The 21,507-nt window shown below is 49.6% G+C and overlaps 1 protein-coding gene across 5 annotated transcripts in view; it reads left to right on the plus strand.

The window, feature by feature from the left end:
* CTIF (cap binding complex dependent translation initiation factor) overlaps positions 1–21,507 on the plus strand; it is a 158,727-nt gene that overhangs the window by 55,347 nt on the left and 81,873 nt on the right. For 4 of the 5 annotated variants that reach the window (XM_063320459.1, XM_063320460.1, XM_063320461.1 and 1 more), the window contains one exon: positions 3,570–3,645. The exons of the other annotated variant lie outside the window; for it this stretch is intronic. In XM_063320459.1, the coding sequence (XP_063176529.1) occupies positions 3,570–3,645 (76 nt within the window). The remainder of the gene's footprint in view (positions 1–3,569; positions 3,646–21,507) is intronic. 5 annotated transcript variants of the gene reach the window in all.

The raw sequence follows: 21,507 nt of genomic DNA on the forward strand, positions 1-21,507 counted from the left end.
TAGCTTGCTGTCTACTAGGACCCCCAGGTCCTTCTCCTCAGAGCTGCTTCCCAGCAGGTCCACCCCTAACCTATACTGGTGCTTAGCATTCTTCCTCCCCAGGTGCAGGACCTTACACTTGCTTTTGTTGAACCTCATTAGGTTCTTCTCTGCCCACCTCTCCAGCCTGTCCAGGTCACGCTGGATGGCAGCACGGCCATCCATTTGTACCAAACCATTTGTACAGATGATTTTGGAAAATGGGATGAAGGGCCCTCTGTAAAATAAGATATGATGTGCTCCCTCTGTAAAATAAGATATGATGTGCTTCGTGGTTGATGGCACTTGCCAGATGATCCTACCAGTGACATCTGCTATGTGCAGGGAGAGCGCAGCGGGGTCTGCTTTGTGGTCTGCCTCCAGTTCCTGGTGTACTGGGAATGCCCAGGGTGCAAAGAGGTGGGGAAGATGGTACGGAAATGAGATATTTAATCATCTCTAAATATTACAGCTGTAAAAATGGAATGAGAATTAGTCTACATGAAGAAAAGTTAAATAGATGCCATCAGCACAAGCGGGGCATCTCCCAAAATGCGGGTCACGTCAGTAAACTGCACTAGAATGGAGGAAGCGCAGACAAAATTGGGTTTGTTTTTGTTTCTTTTTTTTTTTTAATTTTTCTAGTTGTCTCTGTTGTGCGTTCGTCAGCCCTCCGTGCTGAATCTGTGCTGAGCGCGATTCAGCGGGCTAAACCTTTGTTGCGGTTTGAGAAAACCCGTGACAATTTATCGTCGTTTAGACAATTGTTTTCTATCACCCGATGACCCCGCCCCACCCGGAAAGGGGAATCGGGGAAAGCAAGGAAGCACAAAGGTTGAAATATAAGTAGATTTAATAGGATGAGACTAAATAATTAACAATAATGCTAAAGAATCAGTATCAATCCCGATACTAATATAAGATATACGAGAATTATACTCAGCCAATTCTCTCAGCAGGAAGCCGTGCGCTCCCAGCAGGGGACAGTAAACGTCGGACACTGCGAGTGCTGCAGCTTCGGGAGGAAGGGAAGGGCTCAGGTGTCCGTCCGGCACCGGAGCCAGGAGCTCTCTGGACCGCCGCCATCAAGGGAGAGAGAAACTGTGCATCAAACTTCCTAATTTATATAGAATGTGATGTTCATGGTATGAAATAATCCTGTTGGCCAGCCCGGGTCAAACGCCCAGACCTCGCTCCTCCTCATCCCTGCAGCTGGCAAGGCTCGAAAACACTGGGACCTTGAATCCCACAGAGCCTAGCTGGCTATAAAGTAAATATTTTCACGAATTCACATGCTGGAGTCTTCCAAAAGTGGAGTTTTCCCCAGCATTAGAAGAGAAATGAGTCCTGTGTCGCTCAACCCAGGACAACCTCCGAGAGTCTCCACCTGTTAGCTAGGCATTTTCCCTCTCGCTTGAGTGGGGGTTTTTGAGGTGCTAGCTGCGCAATGAAAAATTTAATAGTGGGGGGGGAAAAAAAGGGGGGAAAGATGCTGTTCCGAATGGGTTTTCTCCACTTTTAAGTACCAAAGAGACCGTTTTGTCCTGATCGCTTGCCCAAGGTTGACCATGGAGTTGCATCCAGTTGATTGACCTCAAGTGTCTTTTTGCTTGGCTGAAGAGTGTTCCTCCAGAAAGACGGCTGATTTTATTTGCGGATACTGAGCTTGGTGGTGGTTAAGGAAAACCAGGGAACTGCACCTCATTTCTGACCTGAATTTGCCTTTAATTTCCAGCGTTAGCTCTTGCTGTGCTTTTACTCTTCCAGTTCAAACGCCCTTTTGGAGCTGGTATTCTCTTTTCATGGCAGGTATCTCCCAAGCCCGCGTATCACTTCGGTTTTTCCTGTACTCTGAGAAATTTCTCCGCCACCTCTTTGAACCACGACTGCCCCAGCTGCCTGCGGTCCTGTCATTCAGGCTCAGCCGTGCAGCCTGTAGAGGAAAGCTGCCTTCATCCCCCTAATCCCTGCCTCCTCATCCCCTGCCTTCATGCCACAGTCCAGCATCAGGCCTTCACCCTGGGACAGTCCCCATCCTTTTCAGATAACCTTTTCCTATGATACATTTGCCTGTTCTGGACCTGCAACTGGTCTGTCTTCATAGAATCACAGAATGGTTTGGGTTGGAAAGGACCTTAAAGATCATCTAGTTCCACCCACCCTGCCCTGGGCAGAGACACCTCCCACCAGCCCAGGTTGCTCCAAGCCCCGGCCAACCTGGCCTTGAACCCCTCCAGGGATGGGGCAGCCACAGCTTCTCTGGGCAACCTGGGCCAGGGGCTCACCACCCTCACAGCAAAGAGTTTCTTCCTCAGATCTCATCTCAATCTCCCCTCTTCCAGTTGAAAACCATTCCCCCTTGTCCCATGGCTCCTCTTTCTGATCCAGAGTCCCTCCCCAGCTTTCCTGGAGCCCCTTGAGGGACTGGAAGGGGCTGGAAGGTCTCCGCGGAGCCTTCTCTTCTCCAGGCTGAACCCCCCCAGCTCTCTCAGCCTGTCCTCCCAGCAGAGGGGCTCCAGCCCTCTGAAAACCATCTTGCTGGTTTTCGAGCCCGGTGCTTTAGCACGTTCCATTTCTTTTTGCTTTTTATTTTTTTGTTTTCCACACCATTTGCTGTAATTCCACCGAGATCTGTTGTTCTCTGACTTCTGGGCACTGATTACCTGGACGTGCTGCTGTCAAAATATCTATCTAATGTACGTTATTTAACAATATCTTGTCACTAATTGACCAAAAAATACATTATCATTCTTGCGCAATAAAAATAGATCACCTCAGTTGTTTATAAATGTGGAAGGATGGTGTTTATTGACTATTTTTTCTTCTTCTGGATCGTTTCAAACTCTCGGCATCCAGCTAGTAATTATCTTTGGATTATTTTTTTTTTTTTCCCTTTCTTGCTACAAGAAAGTCCTTCAGCTGCCACCTCTGTGCTTGGTCCGGCAGCGCTTGACTTCTCACCCCACTATTATTTTTTTTTCTTTTTTTTTTTTTTTTTTGCGTTTCAAATTGTATGTTTGTATTTATATCGATGGCTGTTTGCTGGCTGAGATGGATGTTTGTGCTTGGTCGCCGACACCTTTCTCAGCAGGGGAACGGGAGCTCCCGTGGAGACCCAACAAATGAGCGGTGCTTCAAAGGAAACATTTTTCATTTACGTTTTCGTGTCCTCGTTTTGTTGTTTTTTGTTGGTTTTTTTTTTTGGACCAGGTGGGCTTTCGGTTTCGCTCGGTCTGGGAATTAAATCACCCAACGCCACTGCTCAGGACTGACTTGTTTGCTCGCTGCCGCTATTAACCAAAAGGGTTTGAACGCTTTGGCGGATGGCGCAGGTGGAGAGAACCGGGAAAAGCATTAAATTTTGTATTAACGGCTTTGTGCCGGCGTGGGAGTGTTTTGGAGGCAGAGCTTACTCGCTTCAGAGAGCCTCTTCGTTTTCATGAGGGTCCTTTGCAGTAACAACTAAGCTTCCCCATGCGCCGTAATAAAAAATTAACTTTGGTTCCAGCGAGGTTTCACTTGGGTTTGTTTTTGTTTTCTTCCTGCCGCAGGCTCGGAAAAGGGAAATACGAGGACGGTGACGGCATCAACTTGAACGACATAGAGAAAGTCCTTCCAGTGTGGCAGGTAGGTGATGAGGACATCTACCCATGGTAAGGTGGAGACCAGCAGTTCCCTGCCTTACTTGTCCTTAGGAAACCCTTCCCAGAAGTGGGAAAGCCTGGACTGGATGCGCGGAGCTATAGTTTTGTGGGATTTGTGGTGGAGAATTATGTCTGTGGTTGCTGCAGAGACTTCGTTGGGAGGGGAAACGTTGAGGACAGTATATGTATACATAGATATATATATATGTACACGTACATGGACACAGGGCTCATATATTTTAGGGAAGGAGGTTCTGAAGAGCACCAAGTCTCCTGAAAACTCCAAAACAAATTCCTTCTAGGAAGGCAGCAGTGATGGTGTCCTGACCCAGATATTTCCTCTATGGGGCGCGCCTGTGTTTATATGGAGCGGTCATCTACTTGTATGTTTTCTCCAGATCACCCTCTACATCCCCGGTTTTGGTAGTGCTGGTTAAATGGTTTTTGACGCTCGAATGTTGGGGAATGGCGGGATGAGATTTAAAAAAAGCCCATTGAATTAGGTCCATTTGTCAGCATCATATAATTTTTCACTTTCCGGAGCGCCAGTCCTCAAAGGAGCTGAGCATCCTGGGTTGGATGCTCAACGTGTTTTTGCTGCAGTGTATTTTTAACGAGTTGCCTCCAGAGGGAAGGATGGAGAAGTTCTCATGCGCTGTAGTAAGCGGTTACCCTTTTCAGTGCTGAACAAAGAGCTCGCCGGGCTTCTTGCTCATGCATCATGTGAGGAAAAGCCTTGCTCATCCTGCAAACCATGTGATGATCTTATTATTTCTTCTGGGTGAGCTAGCTGGCACTAAGTAAGTGAACCAGTGGAAAGAACGGAGAATTGCTGCTGACTTTGGCAGGGAGGAAAGCTGCCTGCAGCTGCTTTCTGCTCAGTTTCTTCCATGCTTGGTATGTCTGGACTTTAGGTCACAGGGAGAAAACATCGGGTTCAGCTGATACACACCCCAGTAATTCCACAAAATGAGGTTAGTTTCCCTGGGGAATAATTGGAATGAGGACTCAAACTATCTTTGGTGCAAGGAGCTAAGGTTCTTCTCCAGGGTTTAACGTCTTTTATAGTTGACAGCTATTAAATAAGCCAAGTCCTGCTGGTCTGGTTGTCACCTCATCCTGTCGTAACACCAGGTCGAGTCCGTCGACTCCGGTGAATTAATACCAATATAGACCTTAATATCTGGCTTAATTCTTTGTGGGGCAGCTCTAAGCTGGAAGACCTAGTGGGAACGCTGGATTTGGTGTTTTGTTTGTGCCTCTGGGCAGACTCATGCAATACGACATTGTTTTGGAGACTCACCTAGGCAGGTACAGTCGTACGCGCCTGCGGGAACTGGGAGCCGGGTAGTTCTGGGTGAGGATTTATCTTGTTCGGCATTGACAAGTGAAATACTCGCAGACAGCTGGTTTAATCCCGACATATCATTGTTAACTGGATTTGAATGTGATTGTGCGGTGTCGGCAGTGATTTTGCTGGTGTTTACCCCTTGTTTTAAATGGCTCGGTGGAGCGCGGTGCGTAGGGGCACAAGGGAAAATATTCTTCTGAGCCTATGGAAGAAAAACCTTTCACCTTCCATAGGGCTTTCCCACACTGCAGTTACGTTTGTGTCATATCCTAAAGAAGAACCTTTTCAGGTTGGAGATAAGTAAACTCTTGTTCTGTCTGTGTTTAAGAACTCATGGGTTGCTTACGGCAGCCGTGCATGGACGGAGGGGCTGGTCCGAGCATCCTCTGGTGCGCCTGGGCAGGTCCAAGCATCCTTTGGCGTGACCGTGCCGGTCCGAGCATCCTCCGGCACAACTTGGATCCAAACGTTTTGTGGTTGAATGACTTCAGCAGCTATAGCAGGGTTAAGAGAGCACCAAGTTTGGGAGAGGTAGTGAGTCTTACTTGCAGGCTGCTTTGGAAATTTGGGTTCCTTTGTAGGACGGACGTAGGACATGAATCTACAACTAATTTCCAGTGTACGTCCAGGACTGCATGCGTATCTCCACAGAGAGATACAGCGACTCCCCTAATGGCTTAAGCAGAATATTCTGGATACGTGGACGTAAATATATGCACATGAGTTTTGCTGCTGGAATCTAGCAATAGTATTTTAACGAAATATTGCAAAGAAAGCCTAGGACAATTAGGCAATAAAAAGGCGAAAAAATGAACAAACCCCAAAACAGCCCCCCCCCCCCCACAAACCCTCTTTCATCATAGCTGTCTGAGGGGAAAAATGCTTGTCGCCAGCCTTTTGTTTTGAAATTGGAGAAGGCGTGCATTTCCCTCTGCGTTTCGCTCTTCGGAGATGCTCCACAGCGCGGCGCGCTCTGCCATCTCGTGGACGCGCGCGGGCAGGAGAATCAGGCTCCGCTTGGTCACTGGGAGCGATTACTTCGCGACAACCGGTATTTTGAAGCTTCCTCCTGCCCCGTCTTTTCAAAGCTCATCTGGGGCGCTCGTTTTTACTGGTAAATAGGCTTTGTTTTGAAAGCTTCGTGGCTAGGAGCTCATGAGGTCATTGCTTTGGCTCGGCTCATGAGCTATAACCTCTCCATCTCTCCTTACTCACAGGAGCCCGTAGTTGGATTTGGGCACTGATTCACCTAAGTGCTGCCAAAAAGTGACTTTGGAAGCAAATAATCTTTTGAAGATAAGTATTCCCCATTCATAAGATCTGCTTTTTATTACACGCTAGGGAGGATCGGTTGTCGGCTACGTTAGAGAGGCGCAGCTCAGATGCAGAGCCAGTCTTCATCATCCCCTCCATTTTCACCTCAGCTGGTTTGTTGGAGGAGACCATGTAACCATTCTGGTGTCACAAAGATGTCATGGGGGAGGGCTGAGTCAGTGCATTTTGCTTTTGCTCCCTTTGGAAAATACTCAGAAAGGCTTTCAGGCTTGGATGCGTCACAGATGAATACCCTAGTCCTAGAGATGGTCTTCAGGATGCAAGCCCTTGACAAACTCTACACTTACCACAGAAAATAACCCAAGGGGTCACGTTCCTCCAAGATGCCCTCCATCCTCCCTGTGAAGCTCACGAAGGATGCAAGGAACATGCTGTGAATGCTGCTAGACATGAGCAGAGAGTTTTGGGACACATCCCAAATGGTTTCTGAACTGGCATCTTGCTGGTTTTGGCTTTTGGTTTGCTGGACTCGCACCCTCAGGATGGGCCTGCCTTCCTCCGAACGGTGTGGCTGTGCCTTCAATGGCCAACGGTTCCTTGCCTTGTGTTTTAGGAGGTAGAAATTATGTGGCATTTTTGAAAGGCATACTGGGCTTTACTGGTTCTATGGGATAAACTTGGAAGACGGCACCGATATCGTTTGGTTTGGCTTCTTAATTGCCTTGCAGCTCATCTCCTGTTTCCTTACTGATTTTTGACCCTTTTTGTCATATGCTTGGAGTTACAATAAACTGGTTGTTTCTCTTTTGGCTACAGCTTGTCATCCAGCTTCCTTGTTGGATGAGGAGCAAGGGAGCAGCTCCTTAGGAGAAAGGCAGAGTCTGTAAGTTGTTCGTGTTCCTCGCAGCACCACTGTACTCCTGGCCTTGTCCAAATAGGCTTAGAAGCTCTGGGATTCCTGACCATACTGGGATCCCACCTGAATTTAGGCACCCAACAGGCGTCTCTACCCAATCCCCTTGGGACCTCTCCTCATTGACGAGTGTTTTCAAGTCAGACCTTACAATTCAGTGTAGAGATCATGTGAGTAAAGGTGGGACCTGTACACGTGCTGGTCACTTGGGGTTCTGGCTGTAGGAGAGGCATGGACACACTGGGGCATCTAGACCATCTAGAGGTCTAGAGAAGGTTGGATGAGGAGAAGGTTGGATGGTAAGGAGCCCAGAAGGACCAGCTCACACCTGGACTTGTTCAGACATGGTAGGTTCCTTAAGAGAGATGAAGCCAACCCAGGTGTCCAGGGGAAGAACGGTGGATCGTGGCTGAGCATTCCCTCTGCTGTCACTCTCCATGCAAGGGGAGGAGGTTGGTGTCCAGCACTGGTGTGAGGGCTTGTTCCAGAACCCTACAGATCACTGACCCTTCCAGGGTGGCGGTGGCAGGGGGACAGGGGCCTCTCTGGAGCTCAGGGATGGCTCTTTGGTGGGGTGGTGTTATTTACTATCACCATACAGAGTCCTCTTCCTCTCTTGCCCGCTCTTTCTGCACTACAAGGTTGGGCAGTTCTCATTTTAGCCAGCTCGTTAGCCAGCCCGGATGCCTCCTTTTTCAGAGCCTTGGTGACAAAAACATGGCCCGCTCTCAGTAGGCTGTTCTGCACCGGTGGAGCTGGGGTGGGCTCATCCCTCTGTCTGGCATCCCCTCCCACTGGGAGTGACCTGGTCGGTGACACGTGCTGTATGTCCCTCCTGCCAGTCATGAGGCCTAACCCTGACGTCCTTTGTGTGTCCACCGAACGCTTATGAACGAGTTGCGGTGGCTTTCCTAGGAGCCCTAAACTTAGGGGGATTTCTTCTGCCCCCCGCCAGATCCTGCTGGACTCCATCCAGAGCGTGGAGGCACGGCATTGCTTTCAGAGAAGGTTTCTAGTCTAACAAGCCAGTTTCCCTTATCCCAAGGGTCTTTCCAATACTGTAACTGCTAAAACCACTGTGGAAAGTCCCTGTCAAAGAGCCAAGGTTTACTTGAGTATAGGTCACAACGTATTGGGAGTCAGATCTCCCCTGCTGAGTAAAAAGCTTTTGTTTTGCTGTGACTTCCAGTAAAATGGGGTCTTTTTGTGGGCTGGTTTTAGTGGCATTTAACCCAGCTGACAATGACCGTCTCCTTGGGCTGAGAGGGCAAAGTGCCGTGGTCACCTGTAACCCCTTCAGCATCACGCCAGTGTTAGAGTCAAGACCACCGTTGGCCAAGGAAGGCAGATGAGACCGTTGCTATCTCCAAAGCACCGCAAAGGGGAGGTCTGGACCAAGGCTGGCTTATCTTCTACACAGGTCACCAGCTCGCAGGTTCTTGCAAGGCCCAAGCCTGGGCTCTGACAGTAGAGCACAGTTGCTGTGAGCCTTGAACCAGGTTGTAAACCCCATGTTTTTTTATTGGATGTGCAGAAGAGGGGAGATCTTCTTGTGGGTTTTTCAGATTATGATGTTCTTCCATATCAAATAATAGACTGATTCACCCCACAAAGAAAACACCAGGGAAATGACCAAGAGCTTTGACGTTTCTGTCGCCATCATCGTCATCACCCAGTTCAAGCAGACTCACCAACGTTGGCTCATAATTTGTGGGGGTGTCTTCTCAATCAGGTCGTCCTGGAGATGCCTTTTTTTTTTTTGTTGAGGTTCCTGGAGCTGGTACTGGTCAGCTGGGCAGGTTTGGGACCCTGTTGTTTGGAGAATGGTGGACCGGTAACGGGCTCTTGCCAGGATGGGAGGCATTGAGGTGCTCTCACACCCTCTTTGGGTCATCTGGATTCAGAGACACAGGTTTGTGGTGTTCAAGGAGCGTCGGTGGAAAGGGCAAGGGTGGTTTACTTTGCCGCTCTGAAGGCTGGCTTGGGGTTTGGTGGCTGAGGGGACAGGGCTGGTGGCAGAAGGGAGCCCCGCAGCACTAGAGGGCACTGCGACCTCGCTGCACAGCCCCGAATCACGGATCTGTGCAGAGGAAGCAAGAAGCTTTTTCCAAAGGCTTTTTCCAAGCAGAAACCTCACCCCGAAGTGGCTGCGTCTCACACCTTCCCGCACTGGGTCATGCCGTTCTCCGTCCCGCTGCGCCCACCTCGCGCTCGGGGTGCACGTCCAACACGGGGGACCCTGGGGCTTGCGGAAGGGGAAGGTGTTTCTCTGCACCCGGGACTGAATTTGGTTAGGACTGCGCGTTGTCGTGAGCCTCAAAGCAGATGGAAGCCCTGAGTAGAGCAGGGTTAAAACTGAAGGTGTCTGTGAAGCCCCTGTCATTGCCTTGTCCAAGCACCATGACCCTGAGGGAGCTGGTGCCTAGGGGTTAGACATGCCTCAAGAGGGCATGACATGCCCCGGGAAGACCCCCCGAGTCTTCCTAGTTTGCATCGTGACACCTCCCTTACTCCGTTACTCAAGAGGTAACGGGCAAAAACTTGAGCATAGGAAGTTCCACCTAAACCTGAGAAGGAACTTCTTTCCTTTGAAGGTGGCAGAGCCCTGGAAGAGGCTGCCCAGAGAGGTGGTGGAATCTCCATCTCTGGAGACATTCAAAACCCGCCTGGACGCGTTCCTGTGCAACCTGCTCTGGGTGACCCTCTTCTGGCAGAGGGATTGGACTAGGTGATCTCCAGAGGTCCCTTCCGACCCCTACCATTCCGTGATTCCTCTTGGAAATCTCACTTTTGCAAATGTAGTAATCCTCAACTCTGCTCCTATGGGATGCTCCAGCAGGGCCCAAGTGATGCTCTACATAAGGAGCAGTACCAGATGTGCTGAGGGGTCCTCCCTTTCTCTGGAAGATGCTGCTGCCCCTTCAAATGTGGGATATTCCGCTGAACACTCGCGTTCCCGTTTGTCCATCTGTCCCCGTCTCCCATCTACCCTGTTGTCCCCAACCCACATTGAAAGACGTGTCAGCTTCAGCGGGAGGGAGATGAGGACCATGGTGGTGTCTGCTGCCGGACTGTCTCTGTTCCTTAGACCCCAGTTTGCCAGGCGCTGGTTTGTGCTACAAAAAAAAAATTACAAACAATGAGATTTTGGCTGCTTTGCAGCTTTTTCTTGGGCCGGGCTAGTGGGAGATGTAGACAGAAAGAGGTTGAGTGGCAGAACTACGCTGGGATTACCAATAATAGGTGGCGAGTCTTGGATTCGTGGCCAGGAACCGCAGGGAGATGGTGGGAGAGCCGGATGGGTCAGTCTGTTCCTGGGAGGATGGTGAAGAAGAATCCTTTGTTTTGCTTTTAAGGGTTTCACGAGTAGTTTTAGACCTGAGAACTGAAGTTTTCTGGGGAATTTAGATATGGGGACTTGTACTGGGGTCTAAATAACAACTCGATAGGCATTTGGGGCTCAAAAATGTCGGCGCGTTGAGTTCCAGAGAGCAAGAAGGGCTTTTCTCAGCCTTATAGTTGACTTCCCTTTCAAAAAGGTTTGCTTTTGTGCAGCTATGTAATATCTAAAGCAAGCCCGAAAGGTTTTGGTTTGGTTTTGTTTTTTTTTTTTCCCAGTCCTTTCTATAGACTGTAACACGCACGTCCCCCAAATCCTGCCTGAATTTTAACTTGTGAATAGAGTTACGTCGTTTTCTCCCTCGTTTTCCCGGAGAATTCATAAGAAATCTGAGAGGGCTTTCGCTGCCTTCCCTTGAATTTGCTGAATGTTTTCCTGAAGCCATTTGTGGAGTAAGTTTTTAAAAAAAAAAAGGTATTAAAAGTAGTGGGGGGTGGGGGGGGGGGGGGGGGATAAAAAAAAATAGAGATTTCTAGAGAGCCCAAATCAAAATTCAGTGTGTCTGTGGTCAAGCAGCTATTTCTGCTGCCTTGGCTATTTCCCCACCGTGATCCTCTTCCCCGTTCCCTGTGAAAGACCTGAATTTTTAATAATATAAAGTTAAGGAAGGAATTTCTCTCTTAAAAAAAAAAAAAAAAAGAAATAATAATAATCATAATAACAGACATAGCGCAGGACCAGAGAAGAGAGGACGTGCATTCGTCCCCGTCGGCGGAGGGGACCTACGGAGCCTAGAAACCCGTCGCCCTCTAAAAAAATCCCGCTAATGGGGGATGTCCTTGTCCCTTGTCTGACGAAATATGAGGTTAATGTTTCCTGTCACGCTGAAAAATTTCTTCTTGACCAGAAGATGCTTCCCCCCCCCAACCCCTTTTCTTCTGCCTTTCCTCTGATGTTATAGAAATAGCAACCGATACGATAAATGAGAGCAGAAGTTCTTAAAATGTGAATTTCCTGCCCGGAGGCAGCAGGTAAGTGAATCCCATCCAGCTTGGGGAAATTATATATATATATATACACGCATACATATATATATATATAGCTATGGGTGTAAATATAGGTATTTAGTGGCAGGATAAGTGTTTATTGCAATCCAAGGTGGTTCGGTCAAAGATTGTCCTTTTAAGTGGGAAATTTACTGCCGCACACGATGCCTGGATGTCTCTTCCGTGGGGAAAATAAAGACTGTTTAGGAAGGCAATTGGACGATGTCCTCGCCGAGGACCGAGCTCTGTAACCCAGTGGTCCTTTCTAATCCCGCGTTTGGATTGTCCCTCGCTTTATGATTTTCAAAATACCTTTTTGGGGGGGGGGTTGTTTGGGTTTTTTTTAAGATACTCCACGAACTCTTCTGCCGGCTCTAAAAAAATGGCAAGCGCCCGGCTGTAGGCGGTCAGGGAAAGAAAACTCTGTGCCATCCCTAAAACGCCTTCGCTGGATGGTGGGGTTGAAGGATTTCATCTGGGCTAATAGAAATAGCAAGAGGAACGTGGTCTCCACGCCTTTGGCCACACGATGCTCCTCGGTGTCCATGTCTCCCTGGGTTTTTCTGCTCTGCTCCTCACCTGCTGGTACCACCATGGAGAAACTCCTCATTGTTGGCTTGCTTTCTTTTTAATTCTCTCTTTTTTTTTTCTTTTTTAAATTCCTGTAATGTATGAGCAGAGAAACCACTGGAGAATGATAAAGCTTCATTTCTTCCTGCTTTTGTCACCCGCTTGATTATTTCGTTTCTCATTGTATATTCTTTTGAGGCGCCTTGTCCGAACGGAAAGAAACTATGTATGCTTATAGGAACTGTTTGTTTCCCCTTGGCTGGGCAAAATAAGACCCCTTGGCTGGGCAAAATAAGGAGATATCACATGAGATACTAATGGCTTCTGCTCGCTGGTCTTGGGATGGGGCCACCGACACTCGCTCTGTAACAGGACATCATTCGGTAAAGGTGGTGGGCTGCGTACGCCTTCGTTTGGACGCCCTTCCTCTTTGGGCTGTGAATAAATCCTCCATAAAGTTCCTCAAGTTTGGATTGCTGCGTGTTTACGAGATAAGAATAAAAAGTTGGGGGGTTGGTAGTTGCAGGGTTTGAAGCAATGGCGGTGGGAGAAAGGAAATTCCCTGTTTCGTGGTCACTCTGCAAAGACAATCTGGACCAAAGCCAGTTTTTTAAGAGTCCAAGATGAAAAGCAAATTTGCATTTGTTGTAACGTAAAAAGAAAACACGGACCTAGGATGATGTCCAGGTTTCCAACCTGATGGTACTGGTAGGTCCCACCGCTGCAGGTGGACCTCCTGGGCATGCCGTGGTGGCCGGTCTGCTGTAGCCGTTGGGCCCGTGGTCAATGAAGGTTTGGTTTTCCAAAATCCGAGGGCTAGGGTGGGCTTTTTTTTAAAGCTTTCTTCTCGTTTGGGTTGTTCCCATCCACGCCGCTGCGTCCGTGGATCTCGTTTAGCCCTGCAGCTAGGACCTCTGGTGTAGGAAACGCTAGGAGACATCAAGGATGCAGGAGCTTCAAGGTTGCCCACGGTTGTACGACCAACTCAACCTAAGGCTATGGAGAACTTGGGGGCTAGGTGGTCATGGATCATGGTTGGACTCGTAGATGCAACCAGCGTGCTAAAAAATCATCTCCTTCCGTGTAAATTTCGATCTGGAAACCCAGCGATGGGTTTTGATCTGGATTATTGGGGTAAAATTTGCATTTGTGCTTTATTTTGCTTTCAGTGCAAATCGGCCCGGTGGACCTTAAGGCTTCGGAAGCCGCCGTGGTCCCCGTGCTCCCCATGGCATCTCTGCCCGGCACCAACAGCGTCCCGGAAAAACAGGTCACCACCCCGATAGGCAGAAAGGCGAGGAGTCAAACTCACACTAAAATGGTATTTCAGCCAAAAAGAGCGAAGTTGGGGGGGGGGGTAAAAAAAATACCCCGACCACTAGTGTGCGAGCGGCCACCTTGTCGTGCAATCACAATATCGTTTTTCTATTTTTTTTTAATTTTTTTTTTTTATGGTTGGCTTAACGATGAAAAGGCCACGTTGCGCTTCGGTTTTTCCAGTCTGCTGCATCGTGTGACCCCCGTGACTCCGAGTTAAGCCTCATTATATAATGGCGGGGTGTTTTTTTGGAAAACCTCCATTTAATCCTTTCGGAGCAGAATATGCTGGTTTTGTTTTCTTTCATAGCGTCGTCTCGCTTCCCCCCACCTCCCGCCTACCCCTTCCCCGGCGGGTGCACCCTGGAGGCGTCAGTCTGGGAGCAGGGTCCTTTCTTCCTTTCTTTTTTTTTTTTTTTTTTTTTTTTTTTTTAAATCTATGGAGAAAGAAAAAAAAAAAAATGGTTTATTTTCGTTTGCTTGGGTTACAGCGCCTTTCCCCGCCGTCGGGGGGGAAGGACTACGTGATGTGCAGCAGGTATTTTGTGAATGGAGCGCAACCCTGTGACTCCCCGTCGCTCGGCCGCAGGGGGAGGCAGGGGAAGGAGAGAGACAAAAAAAAAAAATAACACAAAAAAAAAAAAATAAAAACCACCACCCAGTGACTCCATCTGACTCGTTTTGGCTGGAAAACTTTTTCAGCGCCGTGGTTCTTAAGCCAGAAGGAAGCTTTCTTCTGGCCCAAGAACAATAAAGGGGTCAGCAGCCTGATCCTCCCTCCTACACCCTCTTCCTTCCATTGTGAGGGGTCTGTGCAAATATCCCAGGCTGCTTCTGCTGGGGCCTGAGGGACCTGAGCTGCGCGTGTGACATTAAAGAGAGACTCTGCGAACTCAGTAATCCATAGCTGCAAAAAGACAACCCGCCCCCGCCCCCCCCCCCCCAAAAAAAAAAGAAAGAAAAAATAAAATGAAGTCTCCGGCGTGCTCTATTTCTGGTGTGGTGTTGCGCTTGGAGAAGGTACCGATGGTTGTTCTCATGGTTGGGGGGAAATCTGTCCCCTTACTGTCCCCTCCGCCGTGCCACGGCAGCATCTTCCCCAGCGTCTGCTCAACGAGTGGCCAAATCCCCACAGAGGGTAGGTGAGACCTCGTGTCTCTTGCTTGTCCTTGACCTCTCTTTCTCTGGTTGTCCAAGATGGGGAATTTCTGCTGCTCTCACAGTGCACGAGCAAAGCCCGCGGGCTGGTGAGGTATGGTCTCCAGCAAGGATGGGGTTGAAGGAGGCACGGCTGCTTGGCATGTTGTGATTGCACCTTGCTCCGGGGATTGACCACCACCTGGCAGGCAGCACCCAGGTTTTCAAGCTGGCACCTTTCATGACGTGCCTGCTTCTCCTCGGACGTGTATCACAGATCGTGATGGTCTGAGCCATCAGTTCCTGGAGTAAAAGGTCTTAGGAGAAGTGCTGCAGGCCCTGACCCATAGTGGTTTGCCCGCTGGTCTTGTCCATCATCAAAGCAGTCTGCATCTCTCTGTTGGGGGATGTCGTACACGGATCAGAGGGCTGCTGTGGCTTCTGTCATACTTCTTGTGAATCTGGAGCGGTTGTGAAACTTGCACACCACGCTGGGTTCCACCACCGTGAATGGCGATAGTTTTTCCAGGTGGCATTCCATATCTGCCAGGCTAGATAACACCTACCTCCCCAAAGGGAGAAGGTGGGACCTGTGGCCTTCTATGAGAAGACAAGTTCGACGCAGTAAGCCGTATCACGCACTGAAGACCTGATTCATTTGCCGGAGGGAGAGTAGATGATGCTCATCAAATTGTAGGAACCCACCTCTTTTATTATTTTTTTTATCACAATAACCCGTGTTAGCATGTGTGACCTCCCCTCGCTGTGTTACAGCTTGATGGACCTTGGCACCAAGCAGTCGCATGAATCATGACGGTGAGTTTGCCGTAAGGCAGTTCCTGTCGTTATTATCTCCTTGCTGTGTCGATAACGCTTTGGTGGCGATGGTCAGGATTTCCTCGCGCTACAGAGCTTTCCTGAAGATCAGCTCCGCGAGCGGTGGAGGAAGTGGCCGTTACAAGATTGCTCCTGGCTGCTGAGAACTGGGTGGCCAACTTCAAACGTACGTGCGACCTGACATGATCCGAAGAGCACGGCGGTGGCTCCTCTTTCCCCTCGTCTGCTTTGTCAGCGTGGGTGGGTGGGAACTCCTCTTCTTCTGCAAATGCTGAAGCAAGACCAAACCACGCTTATAAATACTTAAAGGGTGGGTGTCAGGAGGATGGGGCCAGGCTCTTCTCAGTGGTGCCCGGCCACAGGACAAGAGGTAACGGGCACAAACTTGAGCATAGGAAGTTCCTTCTAAACCTGAGAAGGAACTTCTTTCCTTTGAGGGTGGCAGAGCCCTGGAAGAGGCTGCCCAGAGAGGCTGTGGAGTCTCCTTCTCCGGAGATATTCCAAATCCGCCTGGACACGTTCCTGTGCCACCTGCTCTGGGTGACCCTGCTCTGGCAGGGGGGTTGGACTAGATGATCTCCAGAGGTCCCTTCCAACCCTACGATGCTGTGGTTCTGCTTATGGAAAACTGTCAGAGACCAGGATCCCATCAAGGGAGGTGGGAGAGAACGGTCCCATGTCTTGCCTGAAATCCCAAGGGGCATGACGGGAACATTCATGGCCGGGGAGAAATTTGGGGTCTCGCACCCCACACCTCTTGCAGTGCCTCAGTGTTGGGACTACACACCCGATGAGGGTCCTTTAGTTGAAAGGAAAACTCTTTTTAGCTCAATTTATAAATACTTGGGCAAACGTTTGTTATTTAAACTCTTTTTTTTTTTTCTTTTTTTTTTTTCACAAATGCCTGCGTTTGAAGGTAAAAGCGAGCAAGCGTCAAGTTCTTCTTTCAGCCTTGGTGCTGCTTTTCTCCTGGTACTGGAGGAGCTTTCTGATCTCTGCGGGCAGCATCTAGCTCCAGGATTTGGGTGGTGTTTCCAGGCAGGTAATAAATGATAATTACGTGGGCTATGTTGAAGAGGAGGGGAGGTGAAGCGTGACAGACTTCCAAGACTGTCCTTTCCTTGTCTAGAAGAAGAAATAGCGTCCAGCTGCCCGTGGCCAGCAAGGCCGTGAAAATATATCGCAAGTAGCTCCAAGGATTGTAAGTGTACATGAGGCTGGGAACCTGCTGCATTAGAGGTGGAGCTCCTCGATTACTTGACCATCCTGCCGTTGCTGTCTCAAGTGGAAGGAGGTCGCCTTGTTTGGCTTCGAGGTCTTTTCGTGGTGCGATTTGCCTACAGGGCAAGACCTGAATTTATTCCGCCAGTCCTCAACCTCTGAGAGTCGCTGGTTCGGGAAGGGCAAAGCTGGTGGCCGTGCCCTTCTTCTGGGAGGTCTAAGGTAGCTTTCCTAACGTGAAGTTGGATCCAAAGAGAAGGTGTGTCGGCAGCGCCGAAGTCTTTCTGCGTGTGCTGCCGTGAAAATTGATGGATGGAGTAGTTCAGGTGTATCTTTCACAGGTGCTTTACCTTTACTTGGTTAGTTAGTGCCATTGCTGCACGTAGCACAGGCTAATCAGATGTTCGTGCCCTGGTGGGAAGGGCTGACCGTTGAGGAGCAGATGATAACGCAGCAGGGGATGGTTCGAAGTGAGTTGGATGGGGGCAGGTGAGTGGGGGCGGGTGGGAGTGGGACTTGGTGATGTTCCATTAGTCCACTGTCAAGTCTGGGCAGGTTGATGGTCCTTGGCGAGAGCGATCCTGTTTCTGGAGGAACCAAGAGTAAATCTTCATCCTCTGTGTCCACGTTTCCAATCTTCTCCTCGTCCGTTTTGTCCTTATCTTCTAAGTCTTGCCCAGGCTGCCCGGTTGAAGTGGTTGCCTTTCCGCGCAGGAGGGCTTGTGCTCTGCGAGACCTGCACGCATGCCCGTGGCCACCAAGATCCTGGCATGAGTAGACACTATTGAAATAAAGTGAAAAAAATTCATATGAAAGGACACGGAAAGCAAAAATGAAGCCATGCAGCTGACCGCCAGCCCTTTAGAAGCTTGTGTGGCCTCTTGGAAGATTCCCGGTTGGGCGCCGTGCTTTGCTACGGAGGGGAGCATGGTGCTTTCATGGATTTTGTGTTGTCACATGACTCTTCTTCCCCTGCGTGTCCACCAAAAAGCTTTTCATATTTTAACACCTGCAGAGAGACGCATCCAGGGGCCAGGTTCAAGGAGGCTCCTGCCCGGGGGAGTTGAGGACTTTGGTAACCTGGGGCCGGGGGGGTTCTACTGGAGCTTTAAGGAGTCACTCTGGGTTGGGAGCCGCGTACAGTAAGGAACAGTCGTCAGCCTCATCTTACGTGCGCCTCGTCTCACCGGTTAGGATCGTTTCCCCCCCCCCCCACCCCGCCGTGGAAACCGTCAAGAATTTCCGTTATTTCCTTTCCGGAGGCTTTGTTTGGGTGGGGATTTCTGGAAGGTATTTCACAGGCAGGTATAATTAAAGAAAGACGTGCTTGGCCTGGGGAGGGTGGACAAGGTTTCTTTAAAGCCAAGCCTTCAGCGCGGTGGCGAAACAGAAACCATTCGTTGCCTGGTCCGATGGATGGAGGGGAGGTCGGGGAAAGGGGGGAGCTGATCAGCCGGGAATCATCCCGGTTAAACGCCGCGCACCGGGGTTAAGGCCCTTATCCAGCAAATCCTCGAAACGTGTGCTTAATTTTAAGTCCCCCTGACTTCAATCTGTTTACTCTTGTGCTTAACTTTAAGCATGTGCCTAAGTGCTTGGCTGGCTGAGGGCCAAGGCAAATCGTAGACTTAGGAGCAAGATTCGCACAAAGAAAAACGCTTTGCTGGACTGAAGTCCCGTGGGACGGCGGATGCCGTCGCAGGTTGCGGGATGACGGAAGGGGACGGGGCTGCCCATCCCGGCTCCGTCAAGTTATTCGGCATCGGGTACCACGCGCTTGGGGCCGTTCTCACTTGACGGGGAGCATCCCAACGGTGCGAGCGCCGAACGAGCGCCTTCATTTCAGTGTCTTTATTTCGCTGTTCTGAAGGCGTCGGCCTCCCGGGTAACCTTGTGTATACCACAAACGCCATCTCAGAAAAAAGATATCGTTTCTTTTTCCTCTTAATTGAGAGAGGGGAACGGTTTAGTGGAGGAAAATAGCCTTGATTTTATCATCAGAAGAGGAAGGAGAACAGATTATATGACCTGACTAATAAATCTTCATAGGAATTTGCGTGGCTGCATTAACACTTACAACAAAAAGGGCTCCTGTATTAGCACAAGCTTTTATAATGGCTTTATCTTCTTCTTTCCTGTTCCAAGCTAATTCCTGAAAGCCGCCTTTTAATCCCCCTTTTGCTCATCCAGCCTGGACTTAATAGAATGGCAAAGGTATTTTAGTTTTTTGGTTTGTTTTTTTTTCCTTTATTTTTAATCGATGAATGACAGCACTTAAAGCTAATAACTGGAGCCGCGGCACAGGCGAAAATGAAAAGCCACCCTCAGAAAACAAGATCTGGGGTTTTTTTTGGGAAACACCGCTACTAGGGGTTAAGGGAAATCTGCAGCTGGAACAAATACAGGGCTCGTCTGACTTCCTCAATAACTCTGCTGGGGGAGCGGGCAGTTGCCAGACGAAGGAAGCGTGGTTAGCCATCGAGTCTTTGAATGCAGCTCCGTTTCCCCCTCAAACCCATGGAATTTATATTAACCTCCAGCTTTTCTTAGCCGGTGGGAATTTTTTTTGATTTTTTTTTTCCCCCCCCGCCTCCCTGCGTGAGGAAGAGCCTGGCTTTTGTTGCTTCGGTTTGTCGGAGGAGTGGAGGAGACGGTTCTGCTCCTCGCCGCGGCGTTCTTGCTGGCGAGAGGCCATGGATGTTAAATGAATAATTTTTGGCGTTGATAAGGAGAGAAAGGCTGAGGCTGCCAAGCGCAGAGACGCCGGCGTCTGATGACTTGATTTCGGGAAGGGCGGGCTTGAGCCATCCCTGCTCGCCGGGTTGTCTCCGATCCCAGCAGAGACGCAGGCAGGAGGAAAGACCCCATGTGCCTTTGGCATCTTGTACGTGGATGTAACTATAGACAGTGGGCACAGAGCAATACGCGAGCGAGGATGTCTAAAACCACTTTTGGGATGGTACTTGGCTACCTAATTTAAGCTATAGGTAGACCCATAGGAGAGCTACCCACCTTCCACCTCAAGGGCTGTGTCCAGTTCTGGGCACCTCGCCACAAAAAAGACCTTGAGGGGCTGGAGCGTGTCCAGAGAAGGGCAACGGAGCTGGTGAGGGGTCTGGAGCACAAGTCTGGTGAGGAGCGGCTGAGGGAGCTGGGGGTGTTCAGCCTGGAGAAAAGGAGGCCGAGGGGAGACCTTCTCGCTCTCTACAGCTCCCTGAAAGGAGGGGGTAGCCGGGGGGGGTCTCCCAAGGAACAGGCGATGGGACAAGAGGAAACGGCCTCAAGTTGCCCCAGGGGAGGTTTAGGATGGATATTAGGAAAAATTTCTTCACCGAAAGGGTTATCAAGCATTGGAAGAGGCTGCCCAGGGCAGTGGTGGAGTCACCATCCCTGGAGGTATTTAAAAGATGGGTAGACACGGTGCTGAGGGACATGGTTTAGTGGTGGTTTTGGCAGTGTCAGGCTGATGGATGGAATCGATCTGACAGGTCCCTTCCAACCTAGATGATTCTATGATTCTGTGATTCTATGAGCAAGGAGTGGAGCGTGTGAGACCTTGTTTTCCATCCCGGGACTGTCGTAGGGTCCCTGCTGGACTTTAGAGCTCCGTGAAGGCATAGCATCTGCAGGATGCTTATGGCTGCGGTGGTGACGATGGCACGCGGGGGTCCTGGACAGAGAAGGGAGCCAGCTGAACAGGCATGGGGGATGTTCTGGTTGCCAAAATTCCCATCTCTCTTTGGTAGCTAGCAGTTTGACGGCCAATTCTGAGTTGCTCGTAATGCAGAGCATCTGCGTTTTTTCCATCATATCCCTTTCTGCTTGTCATAGCGCTCTCGGTGACCGCTATCTCAGACCCTTCCCACCTTCTGGAGCTGAGCCCATCACACCAGCACAATCCTTCCAGCAAGAGGGCACCAAGGAAAGGAGAAAGGAGCTAAAAAAGCCCTAGCAAGGAAGGGCAACATGACCTGAGCCATCCCAGTAACCAAGGTCTTTGCTTATATCACTTGGCACGTGAAGATATCCAGGAGTTGGGTTGGTTTGTTGAGTTTTGTTGCTGGTTCTTCTTTGTCCCTGCTTGGTTCTGATGAAGCACCTGAAGGTGCATCCTCTCGGACGATGTGACATGAATTGAAGGGGCTTCACCCAGCTCCTGGCAGTCGTCACAACTCATGCTTTCACTGGCAGCGAAGCTGATGTTTGAATGATGCCTGTGTCTTTGGAGTTGTTGTGGTTGAGGTTCAACCTTTGCAAGACACAGGAGAGCAGATATGACCATCTCGCTTCCTGTCCAGTAGCAGCTTTCGGATATGAAGCAGGTTTTCAGGATTTTTTTTTTTTTTTTTGGTGGAAATGCCAAATCCGTTTCCAAATCTCACGTTTGGAGACTGCTGTAAAGCAGCTACAAACTTGCTTTTCTTACTCATCCTCATTTTATTGTTCGAAGTAGTCCGTGGCTCCCAGAGGTCTGCGAAGCACCAGTGAAAAGCCACCGGCGTAATTAATATGTGATATGATGATTGATGCTCTGTGGCAAGAGCATCGTGTTTTCTGTGCTTGTCCCTGCGTTAAAACCCTTTGCAGCAGGAGGAATCTTAGTCCTCGACGCATAAAAGGAAAATCCGGGGAGGGAGCAGACGGACACTCAAGAAGCAGTTTCTTCTACCCAGGTACAAACTGCCAGTAACCTGGCAAGGGGAAAGTCAAGCCCTTGTGTTTCACAGCCCACCCTCCTGCAAAGGAATGGGACTTTTCAAAGGCAAGAATGAGGCTTTTCTAGGATTCAATTGGCCTTTGCGCATCGGGGGATTTTCCGAGCTGGGGTGGCCGCGACG

The sequence above is a fragment of the Chroicocephalus ridibundus genome, chromosome Z, assembly GCF_963924245.1.
Source record: "Chroicocephalus ridibundus chromosome Z, bChrRid1.1, whole genome shotgun sequence".
Taxonomy (NCBI): domain Eukaryota; kingdom Metazoa; phylum Chordata; class Aves; order Charadriiformes; family Laridae; genus Chroicocephalus; species Chroicocephalus ridibundus.